Source organism: Mixophyes fleayi, chromosome 7 (assembly GCF_038048845.1).
Source record: "Mixophyes fleayi isolate aMixFle1 chromosome 7, aMixFle1.hap1, whole genome shotgun sequence".
NCBI lineage: Eukaryota > Metazoa > Chordata > Amphibia > Anura > Limnodynastidae > Mixophyes > Mixophyes fleayi.
The window spans coordinates 11,895,269-11,919,607 of NC_134408.1; the positions used below are offsets into that span (position 1 = coordinate 11,895,269).

Sequence of the window (24,339 nt, forward strand, 5' to 3'; positions counted from 1 at the left end):
GGCATAAACTCATAGAACAGGTAGAAGAGGTCTTCAGCTTTAGCAGCCGCCTTTCCCGTAGAGACTGGATATGCTCACAGGTACTCGGATGCCCCCAGGTCTTATGCTCAGAGTAGTATGAGTTTATGCTAACACGGCAGCGCACAGGTACAGGAGGTAGCACGCGGTGTAGCGGCAGGCCAGAGATCAGCGGACAGGTACAGGCAAAAGGGTCAAGGTCACAGGCACAGGTTCAGGACCCAGGGACAGGCGATAGGTCAGGGTCACTAGCAGAGGTTCAGAATCCAAGTACAGGCAATAGATCAGGGTCACTAGCACAGGTTCAGAATCCAGGAACAGGCAATGGTCATACACGGAGAATCAATCTCAGGTTTCAACACCAAACACAGGAACAGGAGCAGGCAGCAGTACTGGAACAGAACGCTATAACCGGCAGTGAGGCTCAGTCCTCACTGCCTTAAGTAGTACTCACAGCCAATCAGGGAAGAGCCCTGAAAGTATACCCAGGTCTTGCTTAATTAATAAATGACACTACTGTCCAATGAGGACCAGCTACTTAATAATCAAAACAGCCATGAATGACTGGCCCTACACAGACCTGCGCGCACGCGCCTAGCTGTTTGACAGCTGGCCGGGCGCGGCGGCAGGAGAACTCCAGTGCTCCGGATGTTGCCCTGGCAACCGGGACAAAGGTACCGCTCGCAGGAGGAAGGTAAGAGTCGCGGCTGTACCCACGGCCGCCGCGGCTAACACATAGCCACAGAAATCTTAATTCTATTAACCTTCAACAATTTTCCACCTCTCTCCAACACCTTCTCTCCCCTATCTCTACATTCTCCTCCCCTGAGATGGCAGTACCCCATTTTCACCAAACCTTAGCAACGGCCCTTGATCAAGTAGCTCCAGCGACACTACATACTACACGTCGACTTAGATGTCAGCCATGGCACACCAAAGCAACACAAAATCTTCAAAAACTTTCCCGTAAAGCAGAACGTTACTGCCGTAAATCTCGCACCACAAATGACTTCTTCACATATACTTCTATCTACTGCTCCTATCGAAATGTTCTGGACACTGCAAAACAAACATACTTCCAATCTCTTATCTATGCTCAGGCTTCTAACCCCAAATGCCTTTTTAACACATTTAAATCTCTTCTCAATCCTTCCATCCCAAACCCCATCTACTATCAGTGCTCAGGATCTTGCTTCCTACAAGAGTGATAAGATCAGACTAGAAATGGTATCCTCTTCCTCGACAAGCAATCAGCTCAATTCCTTCCCACTACACTCTGACACCCTCTATTTGACCCCACAAATGAATAGGAAATTTCTATTCTCTTCTTATCTTCCTACTCTAACTCCTGTCCTCTAGATCCTATTCCCTCGGAAATTGGTAGATCCCTGTCTCCTGTGCTCATTTCGCCTCTAACTAAAATCTGTATTTAGCATCCCTGACATTTCTATTTCTGTTGATAACATGACCATAAATCCTACCCCACAAGCTCGCTGCCTAGGTGTAATCCTCAACTCACACCTATCCTTTGTTCCCCTCATTGACTCTATATCTAAATCATGTTACATACATCTAAAAAGCATTTCCAGAATTCGCACATATTGTCAAGAGCCGCGGCGGCTTCAGGCACTGCCACGACTCGCTTCTTCCTGTGCCCCCGCGTCCCGGCCGTCGTAATTTCCGCACGACCGGGACGTCACTTCCGCATTGTCCCGGCCGTTGGCAAGGCAACCGTCGGGACAGTCTCAGGCCACAGTGCCGCATCCCGGCATCTAGGGCAGTCGAGCGTGTGCGCGCAATATAAATTGAGATTATTGCCCAGTTGGGTTGATTATCCCCCCTGCTGTGCAGGACATTTTCTATTGGGCCACATCAGTATATAAGGCAGGAAGGGTCAAGCCCTCCCTGCCGGTTATAGTCCCTGCTCCTGCATACTTTTCCTGCTGTGCTACTGTTGCTGTATCTATACATTTACTTCCTTCTGTTGCCGACCCCTTGCCTGGATTCTGATTTCGATTGTTTGCCTGTGACCTCGACCCCTTCTTGTATCTGACGCTGCTGATTTTCTTGTGACCCTGAACTTTTTGCCTGGACTTGAACAATACCATATTGCCTGTGACCTTCTTTGACCTCGGCCTGGACCTGATGCTGTTGTTCGCCAGACACCAAACAGCCCTTGCCGGGATCTTCACTCCACCTCTGTGTGAACACCTGCGCTACGTTCTCAGTTATCAGCTCCTACTACTAGAGTACAAGACCTGGGGGCATCAGAGTACCTGTGAGTGCATCTAGCTCTACGGGAAAAGGGGTTCCTATAGGTGAAGACCTCTGGAGCGGGTTCTAGGAGTTCATGCCTGGGGACGAGAGCCGTAACACATATCTCACACAAGACACAGCAAAAACCTTAATTCATGCACTTATCATCTCCCACATTGACTATTGCAATTCCCTCCTTACTGGTCTTCCCCAAAACAGACTCAAACCCCTACAATCTATTTTGCACGCATCTGCAAGATTGATTTTGCTTGCAAATCGTTATTCCTCTGCTGAATCACTCTGTTTGTCTCTACACTGGTTGCCTGTTTTCTACAGAATCCAATATAAAATACTTTTACTAACCTACAAGGCCATCAACAAAGCTGCACCAACATACATCTCCTCTCTTGTCTCAAAATATCTACCAACTCAGCAAATCCTTTCTGCATCTCTCATCCACCCTCATTACATTCTCCCATTCCCGGTTACAGGACTTTTTTCGGGCTGCACCCACTCTATGTAATTCTCTCCCTCGCACAATAAGACTCTCCTCTGGCTTACAAACTTTCAAGCGTTCTCTGAGAACCCACCTCTTCAGACAAGCTTATAATATTCCTCAACCACCCTCTTAGCCTCACTACATTACCCTATTACCATCCGTTACACAATTTCCCACAAGACAACTACCCCCTGACCAACATTGTTGAGTGACAGGATCATTTAGCTTATGAGTCACTTTTACCTTTGCAGTCTGGCTGGGCCAAAATCCAAATGTAGACTTAACCTCATGTATCAAACTCCCATTGTCCCATAGATTGTAAGCTTGTGAGCAGGGCCTTCTCACCTCTTTGTCTGTTTTACCCAGTTTGTTTATTCGTTTACTGTGTTTGTCCCCAATTGTAAAGCGCTACGGAATATGTTGGCGCTGTTTAAATAAATGATGATGATGATGAATGATACTGTATTATACTCAGTGTATGATAGTGATATTGTATTATTCTCAGTGTATTATAATGATATTGTATTATACTCAGTGTATGATAATGATATTGTATCATACTCAGTGTATGATAATGATATTATATTATATTCAGTATATAATAATGATACTGTATTATAGTCAGTGTTTGAGAATGATATTGTATTATACTCTGTGACTGATAATGATATTGTATTATATTCAGTGTATAATAATGATACTGTATTATAGTCAGTGTTTGATAATGATATTGTATTATACTCTGTGACTGATAATGATATTGTATTATACTTAGGGTATGATAATGATATTGTATTATACTCAGGGTATGATAATGATATTATATTATACTCAGTGTATGATAATGATATTGTATCATACTCAGTGTATAATAATGATATTATATTATACTCAGTGTATGATAATGATATTGTATGATACTCAGTGTATGATAATGATACTGTATTATACTCAGTGTATGATAATGATATTGTATTATACTCAGTGTATGATAATGATATTATATTATACTGAGTGTATGATAATGATATTGTATTATACTCAGTGTGTGATAATGATATTGTATTATACTCAGTGTATGATAATGATATTGTATTATACTGAGTGTATGATAATGATATTGTATTATACTGAGTGTATGATAATGATATTATATTATAGTCAGTGTATGATAATGATATTATATTATACTGAGTGTATGATAATGATATTGTATTATACTGAGTGTATGATAATGATATTGTATTATACTGAGTGTATGATAATGATATTATATTATAGTCAGTGTATGATAATGATATTATATTATACTGAGTGTATGATAATGATATTGTGTTATAGTCAGTGTATGATAATGATATTATAATATACTGAGTGTATGATAATGATATTATATTATACTGAGTGTATGATAATGATATTATATTATACTGAGTGTATGATAATGATATTATATTATACTCAGTGTATGATAATGATATTGTGTTATAGTCAGTGTATGATAATGATACCATATTATACTCAGTGTGTGATAATGTTGCTGCTGCTGAGTGTTATTATACATTGTTAACAAAATATATATAGGAGGATTTTTACAAAGGTCTCTTCCGAAATAATTCTTAATTTGTTCTTCAATCCTTATTAATATTATATTCAGAGTTATGTACACTGTTTTGTGAGTTAAATGATATTATCACTGCATTTTTTAGAAATGTATTTAGGTAGGTGATTTAATAAATAGTTATACCAATGGCTGCTCCCTCTGTCTTTTTAAATGAACTATCTGAATGCAGAATTCTACTGAAACAAACACATTTAACTCAGGAAAAAGAGATTAAAGATCCCATTGGAAATAAAGAATATATTAACAAAATAATAATATAATCACAGACAAGGTAATAATATATTAATTAAATCCCAGACTTTCGGTAGGTAATATATAACTAATTATTTATCAATGCAGACTTTAGGAAGAAATTGATAATAACATTCATTAAAACATATGTAAAAGAATAAAGATAATTTTGTGAATCCCACTCATTGTATTGACTGAGTAACATGATATAAATGTACAGGGCCACTGAGAACCTTTTCTATGTTCATACTATTTGCAGATTTTCATTCTGAGCCAGAAATGGGGGAAATACAGACACCGGATCTGTTATTGGACAAACAGACACAGCTGCAGTGCACAGTGTCACGTTATTACCCTGATGATCTGACTGTGACGTGGTATAGGAAAGGGAGAGGAAATAAGGAATTAATTCCCATGTCTGACAATGAGACAAAGAAGCTTCCAATCCACAGATCACAGCAGCAGAGAGATAAAACATTTACCTATACAGCCTGTCTGGTGATCACCCCATCACTGGAGGACCAAGGATCAGAATTTATCTGCAGAGTGGAACATCCCAGCCTGGAGCAGCCGATAGAGAGAAGTACAGGACCGGTACAAGTAAAGAGTGAGTATAGTACATTAATAAATATCACGCAATATTCGTTCAGTTATATCATAATCATCTCCACATTTATGAGCTAAGATAATGCTCTGATTTTATTACTGTCACACAAAATAGCTACTTTTATATTGACTATAGCGGCATAATACTGTCGCTGATTTTGTACACACTAGAGATGGGCGGGCTCGGTTCCCCAAGATCCGAATCCTACCGAATTCAGCCTATCCGAGTACCGAGCACGCTCGGTATTCTCCCGCCCATTCGGAATCGAAATCGAGGCAAAACGTCATCGTGACGTATTTGTTTTTCTGAGCTTGGTTCTCGCGAGATTTGAAAAGCATGAATACCCGTCTCCACAGCAATCCATCGCCATTTGACAGAGCGAGAAAGCAGGGTTAGGTCACACTGGCTATATCAGCGCAGGGACAGAGCAGTAATTGGACACATTATTGTTTCTATTCAATACCATTGTAATCTTAATACCAGTTGTTACAGCAGTAAGAGGAGAAGATAGGAGGGTTTTTGTTCAGTTTCTGGCACTCCAAGTGCTTTTGGGGTGTCCCCCATTCTTTTGCATAAATTTTTCAGGCTGTCAAAAGTCCTATTTGGCAGCAGTGTCAAAAAATTATATTTAGCACTCCCAAGTACCTTTGGGGTGTCCCCCATTCTTTTGCATTCATTTTTCTGGCAGTCAAAAGTCCTATTTGGCAGCAGTGTCAAAAAATAATATTTAGCACGCCAAGTGCTTTTGGGTTGTCCCCCATTCTTTTGCATTAATTTTTCTGGCTGTCAAAAGTCATATTTGTCAGCAGTATCTAAAACAATTTGTAGCACTACAAGTGCTTTGGGCTCAGAATGGATTCAAAGCAGTTCACATATGAGCAGAATGAGCAACCAGGTTCTGTCACCAGTCCTGATGGTACTGTTCCTAGTACGTCATCTGGAAAAGGTGATGTCAAACTACACAGTCTTTTGAAATCAGTCAAAAAAACATACACCAAAATTTTTTTCACCGCGTTGAAGCGAAAAAGAAGTGTAACTGAGGAAAAGTTAAGTGCCGATAAAAAAAAAATTGCCAACATGCCATTCTACACACGCAGTGGCAAAGAGAGAATGAGGCCTTCACCTTTCTCTATTAGTGGCAGATCCAAAAATGTTACCGAGCCTTCAAGTGGTGCACAACTACTGTTACGCGTCAAAACCGAGCTGCAAGAAAACAGTAAGGCATTAGAGGATAATGTATGCTCTGAATCAGAAATTACACCAATCCCTGTGGAGAGTCCATCCACCAGTGGTATGTCTAATCGTGAGCATTCCAATAATGTACCCATAAAGAGGGGCCCTTTCAGCAGTTCTGCTGATGTGTGCCTGAACAGCCCGAGTGTAGCCGGTGATACACAAATTGAAGATGCCACTTTTGAATTAGAAGTGGATGAGGGGGAGATTTGTGTAGGCGACGAGGGCGCTAATGATGATGTTGATGATTATGATGCAGACAGATACAAACTACCTTGGTCCATTTATTTTTTATATTGTTCAGTCTATCCAGGCTTCTTTTTTTCTATTTTACTCCTAGTGGAGAGGGGATCTGATGCAGACAGATACCAAACTACCTTGGATCATTTATTTTTTAATATTGTTCAGTCTATCCAGGCTGCTTTTTTTCTATTCAACTACAAGTGGAGGGCGGAGGTGGCTATAGAGACAGAAACCTTACTGCCTTTGTCCATTTCTTTACATATTTAACTATAAGTGTAGGGTGTAATATACACCCAAAGATGATGGCTGCATTGCCAATATGCATAGATGGAGAGGAAGACAATCTGGTTTGTGTGTAGAATTAATGAAGGCCTACCTACCAGAAATTAAACTGTTTTTTTCATAATCTATTAGCTTTACAATTACATTACTTATCCAAGAAACAGGTGGAGCATTAAGTTTGGTTATTTTATGCCCAAAAACATTGATTTTCCAACAAAATAGCAAAACAAAACCAAAACAAGCAATGGCGGTTTTGCAAAAACAAAACCAAAACCAAAACACGGGGGTCAGTGAGCATCTCTAGCACACACACATGGAGGGAAATGACTCAGGTCCAGTTACAGCCACAAAGCAAGATTATGGTATTGCCAAATGTTGTACTGCCGATCAATGACTGATCATTGACTGGCCAAATTTTCGTTTACCTTCAAATAACATCCAAAATAAATTTACGCAGCTGGTCACTGTCAGCAACTGTTTCCATGAACTGTGTATTGCTGCTGAGCTGAGGACACTTGGACCTGTTTCTCCTAAGCTTAATCTCTTTTTATGGTTTGCACTTAGACATCATTACTTTTGTTTGGGGCTTCAGAATGTTCCTCCCAGGGTTCAGTATAAGCACTATGTGTATCAGTCATAGAGCCAGGAACCATACAGAGGGACAGTCATAGTACAGTTCTGGTGGCAGAGTGGTGTCGATCTCTTGGGAGAACATACCTGGATGTCCACCCACAATAACACGTTGAGAAAACACTTCCCGTTTAACACAGATGCAGCTCAGCACTGACCCAATCACCCAACACTGTCTCCTGTTCAGCTGCCCTGGGACTCTTTCTTTACATACTGCATTGCAGCATAGTTGAAGTGACAGGACTGTGGTCCCTGGAGATAATGAGCTGTGATAAAATATGATATATCATGGTACATACAGAGGAGTAACACACATCACTAGTGACTGAATAATACATAGTAATTGTGTGTATAATAAGTTCCATTAAGTAACTCTGAGTGTGGATTGAGATGTACGTGACAATATAACACTATCAGGATCACAGTTTGCTACAAAGAAGACAAATAAAATAAAAGAGACACATATGATTGGCGGTCTACGAAATTCATTTTAAACACATTTTCTAAACTTTTTTACAAAAAATATTTTCTTTTTGTTATTTTACAATTTTATGCAATTACAGGAATGAATATTTAAAATAATACAAATAAAGTTGAAGTTTTAATAGGAATATAATATGTGCGGTCAATTCAAGCATGCACAAATGTACCGCACATGCGCAGTTGAACAAAACATTGGTGACAGTGAACTACATCTCCCAGCACACTTAGGAGTGTATGCTGCTGCCCAGAGGCACACAGAGGTAGTGCAGAGAGTGAAGGAGAGCACTGCATGCTGGGAAAAAGAAGGTGGGCGGGGCTGGTAACAGACAAATCAGTGTATAATAATAATACTGTATTATACTCGGTGTATGATAATCATATTGTATTATACTCAGTGTATGATGATGATAATGTATTATACTCAGTATATGATAATGTTACTGTTTTATACTCAGTGTATGATAATAATATTGTATTAAACTCATTATATGTTAATAACATTGTATAAAGCAGCCAGTATTTTCCTTACATGCAAACCAATAAACTAATTTGCACTCCTTGCATTGTTACATGGTTTGGCCCAGGAGCAAATTTACTCCTTTTTTTGCTTTGCTTTCCTTAATGAATCAGACACATATTGTATAATACTCACAGTGTTCTCCTATTCATGTCTAGTGGCCCCGGAGGTGATAGAACCTGTGAGATTCTCCCTCTGTTCCTCAGGGGAGGTGCTGTGTTCTCTGAGTCTGAAGAGGTTCTACCCTCATAGTATTACAGTTACATGGACCAGTGGAGAACAACATAACACAATAACATCAGAAAACAAAATAACTCAATCTGAAAGTGGGAAAACATTTGATGTTATAAGTCAGTGCAGACTTCCCCAGGATTTCCAGGATCGTGTGTATGTGACGTGGGAGCATGAATCTCTACCACAGCCTCACCGCACAATGCTGACCGGAAGAGGTAACACTGTATAAATACACTATATAATGTGATTTCTTTATATTATGATTTCATTAAAGAAGATGTCAAATTTATGTCGGCTCCACTATCTTGAAAATGTCCCAAAGTGAAGCAGATATGTAGGACATGGGCTGAATAATACTGGAGAACTCCATATTCCCAGCTAGAAGACTCCAGCTATGGGCACACACTGACACTTACATTGGGGGAGGGATGTAGAGAGTACAGAACCTGATCAGATACAATGTAACTTTTTCTCTTATGTGCAGCATTGACCACAGCTCTACCCTGGTGCAGGATCCCATGTCTGTCTGGTGTCCTCCACAACATCACAGTAACTGGAGCGATGGTGCATGATTTAGTGGGAGAACCACTTTATTTTGTAGGATTTCCTTTGGATATATATAGTTGGATATATGGAAGATACTTTAAAAGCAGAAATAAACTCCTGCCATGTGAGGCCCTAAATATACTGTCACAATATCCTATAAAAGGTTTTCCAATAATGGACATCACCACCTTATAACCTGCTTGTCTTACAACCCTCTAATTATCCAGGAGCCAGGGGGACTGTATGGAGTTATAGGTCATAGTGCAGGAGGGATCAGTCAGGTCAGTTCTATTCATTAAGCTGAATGGCAGGATGGATCCTATAGAAATGCTCTGGACACTGCTAAACAAACATATTTCCAATCTCTTATCTATGCTCAGGCTTCTAACCCCAAGCGCCGTTTTAACACATTTAAATCTCTTCTAAACCCTCTCACACCAAACCCTCTGACTACCATCAGTGCCCAGGATCTTGCTTCCTATTTCAAGGACAAGATTGATGAGCTCAGACTAGAAATGGTATCATCTCCCTCGACAAGCAATCAGCTCAATTTCCTTCCAGCGCCATCTGACACCCTCTCTTCATTTGATTTCACAAATGAAGATGAAGTATCTACTATCTTCTCATCCTCCTACTCTACTTCCTGTCTTCTCGATCTCATTCCCTCACAAATTAGTAGATCCCTGTCTCCTGTGCTCATTCCATCTCTAACTAAAATCTTTAATCTATCTCTCTCTACTGGTATCTATCCATTACTATTCAAGCATGCAGTGAATACTCCTATTCTAAAAAACAAAATTCTTACCCAAACTCTCTCTCAAATAACTGCCCCATCTCCCAGCTCCCGTGTCCTTCCAAACTTCTAGAGAGAATTGCCTACACTCGCCTCACACACTTTCTTACAGCAAACAACCTGTTGGATCCTCTTCAGTCAGGCTTTCGCTCTCAACACTCCACAGAGACTGCGCTGACCAAAGTAGTCAATGATCTGATCACAGCTAAAACTAGGTCCTCTGCTATTCTCTATCTACACCACTTCTCTTGGAAATCTAATAAGTTCCTTTGGCTTTCAGTATCATCTCTATGCAGATTATACACAAATGTATCTATCCTCTCCTGATCTCTCACCACCTGTGTTGTCCCGTGTTACTGACTGTCTTGCTGCCATTTCATCTTGGATGTCCTCTCAGCAATTCAAACTCAATCTTTCAAAAACAGAATTAATAATATTCCCACCCAACAATAGAAGCTTCCTACCTGACATTTCTATTTCTGTTGACAACATGACCATAAATTCCACCCCCGAAAGCTCTCTGTCTAGGTGTAATCCATGACTCACAACTGTCCTTTGTTCCCCACATCAACTCTATATTTACATCATGCTGCACACATCTAAAAATAAATTTTCAGAATACTTACATATCTCACACAAGACTCTACAAAATCTTTAATTAATGCACTCATCAACTCCCGCATCGACAATTGCAATTCCCTCCATACTGGTCTTCCCAAAATCAGACACTACAATCTACTTTATACGCAGCAGTTAGATTGATTTTCCTTGCAAATAGTTCTTACTATGCTGAGCCACTCTGTCAGTCTCTACATTGCTTGCCTGTTTTTTACTGAATCCAATATAGAATACTTCTACTAAACTATAATGTCATCAACAAAGCTGCACCAACAAACATCTCCTCACCTGTCTCAAAATATCTTCCAACTCGTCACCTTTGTTCTGCACAAGATCTGCGTCTCTCTTCCACTCTCATCACATGGGTGCAGCCCAATAAGACTTTCCTTTAGTCTTCAAACCTTCAAGCGTTCTCTGAAAATCCACCTCTTCAGACAAGCTTATAAAATTCCTCAACCACCCTCTTAATCTCCCTAGGCTACCCTATTATCACCCTCTACACAGCTAACATAAGACAACAACCCTCTGATAAACATAGTTGTGTGACTGAACATACAGCCCATTAAACACTTTTTAACCTTTGCATTCTAGCTGGACAAATATTCAATATAATGTAGCACGTGCCCTTGTGTAATAAACCATTGTTCCATAGATTGTACGCTTGTGAGGAGGGCCCTCTTACCTCTCTGTATGTATTACCCAGTATTGTTTTATTACTCTTTGTTCCCAATTGTAAAGCGCATCAAAGTTTGCTGGTACCATATAAGTAAATGTTGATGATGATGAAAATGGATTTGCCCCTCCTGCAATGTGAGTGGATGGGTCTCCTACCTACACTACATTGGAGAGGAGCTAGGCCAGAAATAGGGGGTGTTGGATATCTGAAAATGAACAAATTCTTTAAATGGATTTCTTGATTTCAACACAAGTAGGGTTTTAACCACGTTATATTTTTGGGGACAAATTAAGTCCTTCGTTATTTGTAAGGAGAGAATCAGGTTTAATTTCAGGAGACAATTGCCAGTGGTTGGATTAATTAGCCCCGACACTAAGTAAACCTGCTATGGAGGCAGCGGGGGGAGCCGACCCTGGATTCAGACTGAGAGTATTTCCCCCACACTTCTGTAAAACATACTGGAATTATAACCACACATATGTAAGATACCTGGGAGACAAAGGGCCTGATTCATTAAGGAAAGTTAGGCAACAAACTGAGTAAGATTTCTTTCTCAAGTTTTCTGGACAAAATCATGTTGCAATGCAAGGAGTGCAAATTAGTTTATTATTTTGCATATAAGGAAATACTGGCTGTTTTTACATGTAGCACACAAATACTTGATGGCTTATTTGTACACTGAAATTTAAAGTTTATCTAGGACATGCCCTACCCCAACAATAAATCTGAGTTTACATTTTAAATTTACCTCCCCCTCCAATGCAACATGGTTTTGCCTTACTTACTTTTGCTTATCTTTCCTTAATGAATCAGGCCCTAGATGTTTCTTAACTTGTCATACACACAGAAGTATAATAATATTCATATTTCTGTATTTGGAATACACAGTATTAGTCATCCAATCAGCATAATGAAACAATTATTCTGCAGACTTTCCCTGGTGCCCACAGATTGGTGAAATTGATACATCTAAATTATTCCTGAACGCCACTGAATGCAAACTACAGTGTAACATCTCTGGATATTTCCCTGATGCTGTGAGTGTGAGCTGGTATAAGATGGAGACAGGAGACCAGATATATAATCCTTTATCTGATTGTGCCACCTATAAGATGTCAGTCACCAAGTCCCAGAGACAGTCTGATAACACATACTGCTGTACAGCCAGTCTGGTGATCACTCCATCACTGAGAGACCAAGGATCAGAGATCATCTGCAGAGTGGAACATCCCAGCCTGGAGGAACCAATAGAGAGAAGATCAGGACCATTACAGCTGGAGGAACAGTCCATTTCAAGTGAGTATGAGGGAAACACAGAAGGAAATACACATCTGTGAAGTCAATCATTTCTGAGTCTCTGATTTTCAATTACATTACTTTGTACTATTATCCTTAACTAATACCTTCTTAATTAATAGTTTTATAACTATTATAAAACTTTAGTATGAAAGATAATTTTGGTATAAACAATGTTATATGAGAGTAGCCTTAAGCAATCTGTAACATGTGATTGTACAGTTCTCTAATCAACACATCCAGGGGGTCAGAGTCGGAGGTAAGTTCGATGCGGTAGCTCAAAATGCGCTTTTTACTTACTGCGCATGTGCACTACAAAGATTTACATCCCAGTCTGCAAGCAGATGTATTGTCACAGGTTTATTATCTCTGAAGGTCTTACCTGCTGGTAATAGTGCTGCTAGGCTAGGAGGCGTGGAGTCTAACACGCCTCTGGTCTTCACCAGGGACCCCCGCAAGAGAGTTTGGGGTTCACTGCAAGAGAGGTGCAGTTTGCGGCCCTCCCAGATAGCTACTAGGGAAGTATTTGTGGTGCCAGGATATGCTGGCACTTGTGGTGCACCACGGGTACGCTGGTACTTGTAGTACTACAAGCACCAGCATGCCCAACCACTTAATGGAGCCTAGGCATGCTGGGACCTGTAAGGAAGCACAGACAAAATACTTTGTTTTATTTTTTACTATATATTTATTATTTACTATATATAAAATAAATAAATAATAATAATAATAATTTATAATAATAATAATAATGATAATAATAAATAAAATATATAGTAACCCTCACCCACTGGTCCAGCGGTATGGGAATAGCCCTAGTACTATTCATCACAGGGCTGCTGGTTAATCTAAGGGGACCAGCACTAACCCCAATCACCCGAGGGAATTCACGCCTCTGCTGACCGCCTAGGGCTAGTTGTCACTATCGCATGGGAACCCTATATTGCTATAGTACCACCATCCCTGGCTGGCACCACCATCCCTGGCTGGCATAGGCTAGTGCTGGTTATGGTTTTTTGCTGGGAGGGCACGCTTTGTTTTGTATTTGTATATTTTTCGTCCCATTGTGTGTGATACGCTTCAAGAGTTTCTTACTAAAATGCATTCATTTTGCCTACTATTTCAATTAAAGAGCTAGGGCGCTAGTAATGACTTGAAAAATATATATAGATGTATATCTGCTGAACCACAGATAGGTATCCAACCTATAATGAATAACACAATACGTATAGAACAGAATAGTGGGCGTTTGATATAACATACACAATTTATTAGCACAGATAAAATGTATTGGATAAAATAACATTAGTATTGATAAAACATATTCATATATATACGTGCAGAATTGAGGACCTCAAGCACAGCATATTTTCAAATAACATGTGTTCTCTGAATAGCGCTAGTACTGTAGAAAAAAATCAACCAGTGTCCACAAAAGAAAATTTCATTAAGATCAACGTGTTCAAATGTAGTGTCAAAGATATTCAATGTCACAGAGAGTAGTATCTCAATTCAAAATCGCTTTTAGCTCCAGCCCGTGGAGCAAGAGATATTTTCCAGATCCCCAATTAGGTGTAAACCTGTCCCGGCTATATGCCGTGAAAGGCATTCCTTAGATCTATGTTGCTGTTCCGATGTAACCCAGCTAAGTGTGCAAACATATATCCATTCAAAGTTGAGATGTCAAATAATGCATTATATCACCTGTGGGACACCGCAGCGTACAGCTTGCATACTATTTAGAGTCTTATATATATAAATATATATTAGAGATGGGCGGGCTCGGTTCCTCAAGATCCGAATTGAGCCTATCCGAGTACCGAGTCGAGCAGGCTCGGTACTCTCCCGCCCATTCGGAATGGAAATCGAGGCAAAACGTCATTGTGACGTATTCGTATTTCTGAGTTCGGTTCTCGCGAGATTTGAAAAGCATAAATATCAGCCTCCACAGCAATCCATCGCCATTTAACAGAGGAAGAGAGCAGGGTTAGGTCACACTGGCTAGATCAGCGCAGGGACAGATCAGTATTTGGACACATTATTGTTTGTATGCAATACCATTGTAATCTTAATACCAGTTGTTACAGCAGTAAGAGGAGGAGAGAGAAGGGGTTTTTTGTGCAGTTTCTGGCACTCGAAGTGCTTTTGGGGTGTCCCCCATTCTTTTGCATTAATATTTCTGGCTGTCAAAAGTCCTGTTTGTCAGCAGTATCTAAAACAATTTGTAGCACTACAAGTGCTTTGGCCTCATAATGGATTCAAAGCAGTCCACATATGAGCAGAATCAGCAACCAGGTTCTGTCACCAGTCCTGATGGTAGTGTTCCCAGTACGTCATCTGGGAAAGGTGATGTCAAACTACACAGTCTTTTAAAATCAGTCAAAAAAACACACACCAAAAAAAAATTACCGTGTTGAAGCGAAAAAGAAGTGTAACTGAGGAAAAGTGAGAATGAGGCCTTCACCTTTGTCTATTAGTGGCAGATCAAAAATGTTACTGAGCCTACAAGTGGTGCACAACTACTGTTACGCGTGAAAGCCAAGCTGCAAGATAACATTAAGGCATTAGAGGATAATGTTTGCTCTGAATCACAAATGACACCAATCCCTGTGGAGAGTCCATCCAACAGTGGGATGTCTAATCGTGAGCATTCTGTTAGTGTACCCATAAAGAGGGACCCTTTCAGCAGTTCTGCTGATGTGTGCCTGAACAGCCCGAGTATAGCCAGTGATACACAAATTGAGGATGCCACTTTGGAATTAGAAGAGGATGAGGGGGAGATTTGTGTAGGCGACGAGGGCACTAATGATGATGATTATGATGCAGACAGATACCAAATTGCCTTTCTCAATTTCTATTTATATTCTAGGCTCTATAACGGCTGAATAGTTTTCTATTTTACTCCTAGTGGAGAGGGGATCTGATGCAGACAGATACCAAACTACCTTGGTCCATTTATTTTTACTTTCTAATTCTACAGTCTATGCAGGCTGCTTTTTTTCTATTCAACTACAAGTGGAGGGTGTAATATACACCCAAAGACGATGGCTACATTGCCAATAATCAAAGATGGATGAGGTAGACAACCAGGTTTGTCTGTATAATTTGCATGCAAGTGTTCGAATTAAGGACGGCCTACCAGGGATTAAACTGTTTTTTTCATAATTTATTAGCTTTAGAATTACCTCACTTATCCAAGAAACTGGTGGAGCACTAAATTAGGTTATTGTAGACCAAAAAAATGGTATTTTTTACAAAAATGGCAAAACAAAACCAAACAAAATCAAAACCAAAACACGGGGGTCAGTGAGCATCTCCAATATATATATATATATATATATATATATATATATATATATATATATATATATATATATATATATATATATATATATATATAATACTTCAGGAGGGAATGTACTCAATTCACATTGTTTATACCGTGCACAGTCCATAGGAGATTTATGTTCAATGTACATGAACAGACCAGCACAGGCTTAGCAAAAATATCAAAACATTTATTAAAGTGTAAAAATTCACCCCTGCAGAAAGTATAGAACACTTAAACAATCGTTGGGCATGATTCTGTAACATAATTTTACACTTAAATGTTTTGATATTTTTGCTACGTCTGTGCTGGTCTGTTCATATACAGTGAACATTTATGAATTTATATATATATATATAGACACAAGGGGCCTGATTCCTTAATGCACGTATCTGACAATTTTGCACGTATGTCTGTGGATGCAGCTCTGTCCACTCCGCCTTCGAACGCAAAGGACACTACGCTTTCGTGACATGAACGGGGCGGGGATGGGGTGTTTTGCAGTAGTTAATGTACAGTAGGGGAGTGCCAAACTCTGCACGCAGTCACGTCCACATCCAGCTCTGGGCGTTTCATAGTTACTTGGTTTTTCTGCCATATCTCTTGTTCCAGCTACAGGGCTAGTCTAAGTCCTGATCAGTAGTGATGACTGCTGTGTATGCATGCTTTTTTTTACTGTTTGATCAATAATAGATCTATTGCCAACAGGTGGAATTATTATTTTTTGTTTTTATGTGTGCGTTCTCTGGTAAATTTATATTCCACATAAGTATTGGACGCATCTTGCAGTGTCTGGTGTAGTAGAGCACAGTAGACCTACACTCGAATTCAGCAGCGCACATATCTTCAAATCCGTGCCTTGATGAATTTGGGAATGCGCAAAATACCGTTAGCATTGAATATCAAACATAGGTTGCGCTCAGTATGCCTTGGTGAATCAGGTCCAAGATGCGGTAGAGAAAGTCTTTTAGGGTAAGACCTTTTCCGCACCAGTGTTTTACTCCCGTGTCTGCCTCCGAGTTCATGTTTATATTCCATACGCCTCTCATTTCTCAAAAAAGCTGTTAACATTGTCTTCTCTTTATTGTGGTTTAATTTGGTTTGATTTATTTTGTAATTTATTGTTCCTTTTTTCTTATAATTTATTCTATGTGCTATTTTCCCAGTCAGTACACAGTGGAGATTATATACTTCACATTTTAGCAACATAGAGCCATAATATATGTACATTTCATCCCTTAAACCAGCAAATAACAGGCTCTATTCACACTTTGGTGAGCTTTAAGGATATTTTGCTACCTGTACTAAAATTAGCTCATTGCACAATAAATAACATTATCAATTACCCAGTATTTTGCACTTCTTTTTCCCTTATAACTTTGTTTTGAGAAATGATGGTTATTCTAAGCGTCATAGTAACAAGAATCTGAAGATTTCAAACAAAGGTTCCACTAATTTTTTGAGAGAAAACGACAAACTGGATCTAGCAGCATAGAGAAAGAAGCTGACGCCCAGATATTACACAAGAGGATAACTACATCTGGGTCTGAGTCATTAAGGAGAGCAAAGGGAAAAAAAAACAAGTTTGAAACTGGACAAACCATGTTACAATGTAAGGGGTGCACATTAGTTTATTATTTTGCACATAAGTTAAATACTGGCTGCTTTTTTATGTACCTTGATAGCTTTATTTTTACACTGCAATTTAAAGCTGATCTAGGACATGCCCTACCCCAAATATAAATCTGTACCCACATTTTAAATTTATCTCCCCCTCCAATGCAACATGGTTCTGCCCAAGTGCAAAATTACTCCTTTTCCATGCTTTACTCTCCTTAATGACTCAGACCCATCAGATTTTGCAGTTTGAGAAACAGACCCCTTACAGGCCCTGAGTTGGTGGCTTCCTTAAATAGTGCACACTAAATACCAGTGTCCTCTGCAACAGTAAAAGATAAGTGCAGGCTGCTGGCCTTATAGGCAAAGTTGCAAAGAAAAAATCATATTTGAAACTGGCAAATAGGAAAAAAGGTTAAGATGGGCAAAAGAACACAAAGATTGTACTGTGAATGATTGAAAAAGAGTATTATGGACAGATGAGTGTAAGTTTGAGGAGTTTGGTTTGAAGAGAAGAACATATGTGAGAAGTAGAGTAAATGAAAGGATGCTGGAGGAGTGTTTGATGCCTTCTGTCAAGTATGGCGGAGGAGATGTAATGGTGTGGGACTGTTCTGGTGCTGGTAAGGTGGGAGATTTACAACTGATTGGTCAGGCGCACTCTCAACTTCTAATCATTGCAGAGCAGCTTCACTCTGATTGGTCTGAGCTTGGGAAAGCCGCTCTGTATTGGTTAGTGGTGATAAGACCCCACATGGGGTATGGGCACAAATAACTACATTGTATTTATAGATAAAATAACATCACTTCAGTAAAAATAACAATAACATTTTGTTACAGTTGAATATACTCACACTTCACGTATTCACAGATTTTTAAAAAAAATCATTGAAAATAATAACTTTGTACTTTCAATATATAGGTTATTACCTAATTTGAATATCATAACATTGAGTACCTCTAATGTTGGAAGTGAGCGCCCCCTTTATCTTTACTTCTTTAGTCTACAGTTATTTATATGTAATATAAATATATTTATATACATACAAACACACTGATCATTCACAGCATTAAAACCAATGATTAGTGAGGTGAATAACATTGACTATTTCATTACACTGGCACCTGTCTAGGGGTGGGATATATTAGACAGCAAGTGTACAGTCAGCTCTTGAAGATGATGTGTTGGGCCTGGACTATGACTCTCCCAAACCAATAGACTTGATGAGAGACTGTGAGTTTGCCAGTATGTTGTCATTTACAAATTTCAGAGCAAGTAAAGCCATTATTTGTCTCTTTCACTCCTCTGTTGCCATGTTAGGAGGGAGGTGCTTCTCTATCTGAGCGATCGGGTCTAAGTCACAGGTCTGGAGGATTTCAGTGTCCTGTGCAGATTAATTGATTTATACACAGAAGCAGGTCCAGTGATATAATTAGCTTTTTGACCTGTAAGTGATCCCATCAGGACAATGTCCCAAATATGAGGGAGGAGCTTCAGCTGTCTGTAGTGGAGCGGGGGAGGTAATACTATACTTTTCATCAGAGCTACAGTGGGATATTAGGGCAACACCGAATAATGGTTCATATAACAAGATATCAATTATGGGGCTTAGAGCTCCCTTAAGTATATTGTTGCTAAAATATAATTAGCATAAAATTGTGCAAAGTAGTCATATTAAAAATAATCAGCAATTAGAATAATAATTGGTGAAGCACAAAATATTAGCAGAGATGATTGACAGCCCAATGCTTTGTCACTAGTTCTTGATGACAGTATTCAAATGGAGTGTGAGATTCCTCTTCTTTAATTATCTTCGTTATGGATATTCCTCCCTCTTTGAACGGCGTGCAGCGCTGAAGTGTTACCCGGGACATCTACGGCGGCTGTAATAAGATCTATCACGCTTGTTTGGAAAATCGTAGGGTAAGGGTCCACCCTCTCCTTATGTAGCGGTGTCTGTTTATCGTTCATGAAGTTGTCTATGAGCGGTGTTTTATTAATAAATAATATGAGGATTTTACACTATGGAATCTTCTCTTCTTTATTATTATGACGGAGTGGAGGTTTGCTCTATGGGATAAAGATCAGAAATAAAGAAAGATGGTTATATATGCCAGATTTACATCGCTAATTTTCCATTATCCTCTAGTAAGTGCATACCCATGAGGGGTTAAATTAGGATCTTCTTCATCACGTGGTGTCATTGTATAATAGAAGACACGGGTCATTAAGAGGTCTTTTCGTGTGAATATTTGATTGGTATAAACAGGCTATACTATGTCAATTTTATATTTTTTTATATATGTCGATTGGAGGAATATCCATAACGAAGATAATTAAAGAAGAGGAATCTCACACTCCATTTGAATACTGTCATCAAGAACTAGTGACTTTATTTATTTTAGGACTTATGTGGGTGTTATATATGTTATATCCTTAAGCGCCAACTTTTCTTATTGTTGTGGTTTTTATATAGATGTATGAGTACATAGAAGGGATTGTACATTTTAAGATAAGAGGCTGCTCCGGGATTAATTGCGCAGAAAGACATCTTTTTGATCTTTTGAGCCCATGCTTTGTGTCCAGTCTATAGATTGGGAACCTCTAATATAGGTCCTACAGAGTGTTTAACAAGGACAAGCCGTGTGTTGTACCTAGATCATTTACCTTGGTAAGAACACAGAGAGGAATGACCCTGTACTACAGGAAATATGGCCTATGGCTCTGTATATGGGCAGTGTGGGCACAAGCCTTTTACATTACCCCTATTACTCATACAGTATTTACTTGTTTTATTTTGAATATACGTTGACTTCTATGTAGTTATTACTGACATTACTCAGCTTTGTTTTCAATATTTATCCTGTTCTCCCTCTTTCTTTCACATAGCTTGGTGGTAATGACCATTCAGCACTCAGACATCTCCAGAACCTCATACAGTGGATTCGATGTTTAAAACACGAGGAGCGCAATGTCCAACACACTGAAGTGTAAACTGCTGGAGTATGGTGGTGCTTGTAGAATTACATGGGGGGGCACAGTTTTTGTTTTATTTTTTTAATTATTTATTTAGAGCTTTTTTTTTAAAGAAAATATAATACCATTCACCATCATCATAACATTGAAAATTTCTCCTTTAACTTCACTGATATTTATTTTAAAATATAAGTAAATAGGAGAAGTTTCAAATCTTCAGGAATGGATTAAGCCACAAATCCAAATCATTTTAATTTTGTTGCAATAATGTGGAAAGTAAATATAAAATTGAATAAATGGGATCCGCACAATCCACCAACCCACCATGCCTTAGATCAGTGGTCGAAGTGGAAATTTAGAAGCGGCGGTATGGAAAATGTAAGGGGAATGTAAGTGAATGAAATGTGATAGTTTTACAATGAAGGCTGTAGAAGAAGTGACGGTATGACATACCACTGCATACCTCCCATATATGGTGAATGAATACATATATATATATGTATGACTAATGTTTGAACAGCAAAATATCATTAACTGTGTTAACTGAGAATTTTCTTCATAGGAAGTGGCTATAATTGGATACAGCCAAAGGAAGCACTGACATTACATGTAATATAATTTGTTTTTAAAGGTAGTCTAAGGGGTATATTTACTAAACTGTAGAATTGGAAAAGTGGAGATGTGGCCTATAGCAACCAATCAGATTCTAGCTGTCATTTTGTAGAATGTACTAAATAAATGACAGCTAGAACCTGATTAGTTGCTAAAGGCAACATATCCACCTTTGCAAACACGCAGTTTAGTAAATATACCTCCTAAAGCTCTATAGGAATGTAATATACTTGTCGAAAAAGGAAACGTTACTATAATAAGTTTTGTAATTTGAAGTTGACAAAAATAAACAAAAACATATATTTCCTATGTAAGTGAAGGACATTGTTAACTTTTAAAAGCTGTCTTCTATTGCCATCTACTGGTCCATATTGAGTTCACCGTGCCTGGCTGTTTCTAAGAAGAGTTAATATTAAGACTAACCCTTTCCTGTAATCATCATATGCTAAAATTTTGTGTATTTAAGAAGACTTTAATACTTGCACTATTGATGGATTTTGACTGGATTCAGTATACTTTGTTATCACTGAATATTTTCTTTTGCCTTCCAGACAAACCTGAGGGCTTACCTGGGATGTCTGCGCTTGGTTTTTGTATTCTGAGGGTTGTTGCTGCCGTAACGGATGGTCCGGGTGTTCCAGTTCCCGTGCTTGTTGGTTGTTTCTTTGTTTCTGCCGTGGCGCAACCTGTGATGGAGATAGAGTGGGGAGTAGGGGGGGAAAAAGACGAGACAGTATACACAATAACAGCCGATCTGATGGCGCTGCTAGGTGGGAAATGCTTACAGCTTATTTTGCAGTTTTGGTCTATAGCTCTTTTGCTCTGTTTATAGCTCTAGTGCCGTGTATACTGTGAGGTGGTGATTCTGCTATAAGTTCATAGCTCTTAGGAATAAGACAGGCAGGGGGATTAATTTGCCCTGTTTATAGCTCAGTGTTTGTAGCTCGCAGTTTTTACTGCTTTTGCTCTGAGGTTTGTTGTTTATAGCTCAAAATGTTATACTCTCAGCTTTTAGCGGAGGGTGTATGATGGTTTAAATGTTTATAGCTCAGAATGTTATGCTCTCCGCTTGCAGGGGATGGTGTATAGTGTTAAGGTATGCGTGTGTATTGTGTGTGTGGTAAGTGATTTGTCTACAGTATGTGCTCAGCTTTGTGGGAAAAGTGCAGGTAATAAGGTATGGTATGACTAGGAGGCTATATGTTAAGGATATGGATAATCCGGAGGGATCTGTTTATGTATGTGTCTGTGGTAGTGGGTATATATAATGTGTTATGCTCTTTTGCTCTTAGAAGAGCAGTTGTAGGATAATATTGTTAATCAGTAGATGCTCTGGGCAAGATGCCGTTGGTGGGCGGGTGGCTGCTGGTTGGAAATGTTGATTGTAGCGCTGGACGAGCGGTCAGAGTGGCTGCGGCCGAGCGGCTTCCTCCCATTGCACTTGGAATGCATATGCGTTCCAAATGCCTCACTTCCGGTTTTGGGGTGGAACGCACAGGCACCTGTGCATTCCACTGCAGAGTAGGGCTCTCCGCGTGTGTATCTCTTGCCTTGCGATGTGTGGCTCCTTTTGTGGGGCGGCTTGCGATTCGGTGATGCTTCTCCGTGTGAAGGGTTCTTTGGTCTACTTGTTGGGGTCTTGTGAGATGTCTAACCAACACGATTCGTCCGGAGACTTCATCAGGGATGTGGCTGGTCTGTTGGTAAGTCGGTCTTCTTATCCTTGTCTTCCAGTGTTGTGTCCAATGGGATGGAAGGGTGGGAGGGGGAAGGGGAGGGGGAGGCGGGACCGGGGACAGATTAGTTGCCTGACTATTAAGTAGTTGGTCTCACCAGACATTAACTCATTTTGCTTTGGGTGTTCCTCTTGAGCGATGCATTTCGCCCTTCAGAGTTTATTTTATTCCCCACATGGATGATGTCGGATCAAGACAACAAGAAATTTTCAATTAAGTATTTATTAGGGACCCAACATTAGAATTCAAATTATGGGGAAATAAAATTTTTATTTTTTTCTCACCAGGGGGCACAATTATTATTATTTCCTAACGCGGCACAATAAATTATTTATTTTCTCCTAAAGGGACACAATTAATTATAGAATACAAATTAATACAAACAATTCCTGTAATCCCTAGCATGACATGACCCTTGGACTTTATTATAGTATAACTGTACTGTGTTTCAAACACTGACTTTCATAAACTGGTGACAAATATAGCAGCACAATAGACTGAAACCAAACACATTTAGAAACAGACACCAACAATTTAGCATCAGAAAAAGCAGGATTGTCTGCAACAAAGATTACAGCAGACACAGTTTAATACAAATGCAATGGTGTAAAAATCTTCCAACTTTTAACACAAAAATTGGTTGGATTAATTATATTATTTTTCTTGGTATTATATTATATTTAACATATATTCACTTATCAGCTCTGTAATACAGAATGAACAACCGCATGTACCAGTGTTCACCAGTTGGTGGCGCTCTGTCTCTACCAAATTTATTTTTCATTTTATTTTCACCAGTCAGCTAAACAGCCGGTCAGGTAGGTTTTAAAGGCAAGATGTACATCTAGGACATAATGTATCAGATACATTAAAATCTAGGCTACAAGGTTAAAACAAAAGTCCATGAATATTTGGTACATTCACAGTTATTGAAAACTTTTCATTCAACCAATAAAAACAGCATCAGTTCCAATTTAACAGAGAGACCTCCATAGACAGTGATAGCACCAGCACAACACTGTGTTTATATATTTATTAGAGCGGTTCTGAGAGTGTGTCACTTATAGTTTAGCAGCACACAGATAAATAAGTACTGTACATCCAAATGAGTTTATAATATTGTGGCTGACCTTAAAATTAGATCTAGACCCCTTGGAATAGTTCTGGCTCCTCCGCTGATAGCTGCAGTCTTTATTCTGTCTAAGGTATAAGATAAAAATGTATCTAGGTTTGTGTAGAACTACAAGCACCAGCAGGCTCTGGCATCCAGGGTCCTCAGCGAT

The 24,339-nt window shown here is 39.2% G+C and overlaps 2 protein-coding genes across 2 annotated transcripts in view; both read left to right on the top strand.

The window, feature by feature from the left end:
- Positions 1 to 12,827, top strand: part of LOC142098005 (uncharacterized) — a 252,476-nt gene extending 239,649 nt beyond the window's left edge. Inside the window, exons 9-11 of the mRNA XM_075180399.1 lie at positions 4,888 to 5,235; positions 8,830 to 9,072; positions 12,421 to 12,827. Of these exons, the coding sequence (XP_075036500.1) occupies positions 4,888 to 5,235; positions 8,830 to 9,072; positions 12,421 to 12,827 (998 nt within the window). The remainder of the gene's footprint in view (positions 1 to 4,887; positions 5,236 to 8,829; positions 9,073 to 12,420) is intronic.
- Positions 1 to 24,339, top strand: part of LOC142098455 (uncharacterized) — a 584,882-nt gene that overhangs the window by 428,587 nt on the left and 131,956 nt on the right. The window lies entirely within an intron of this gene.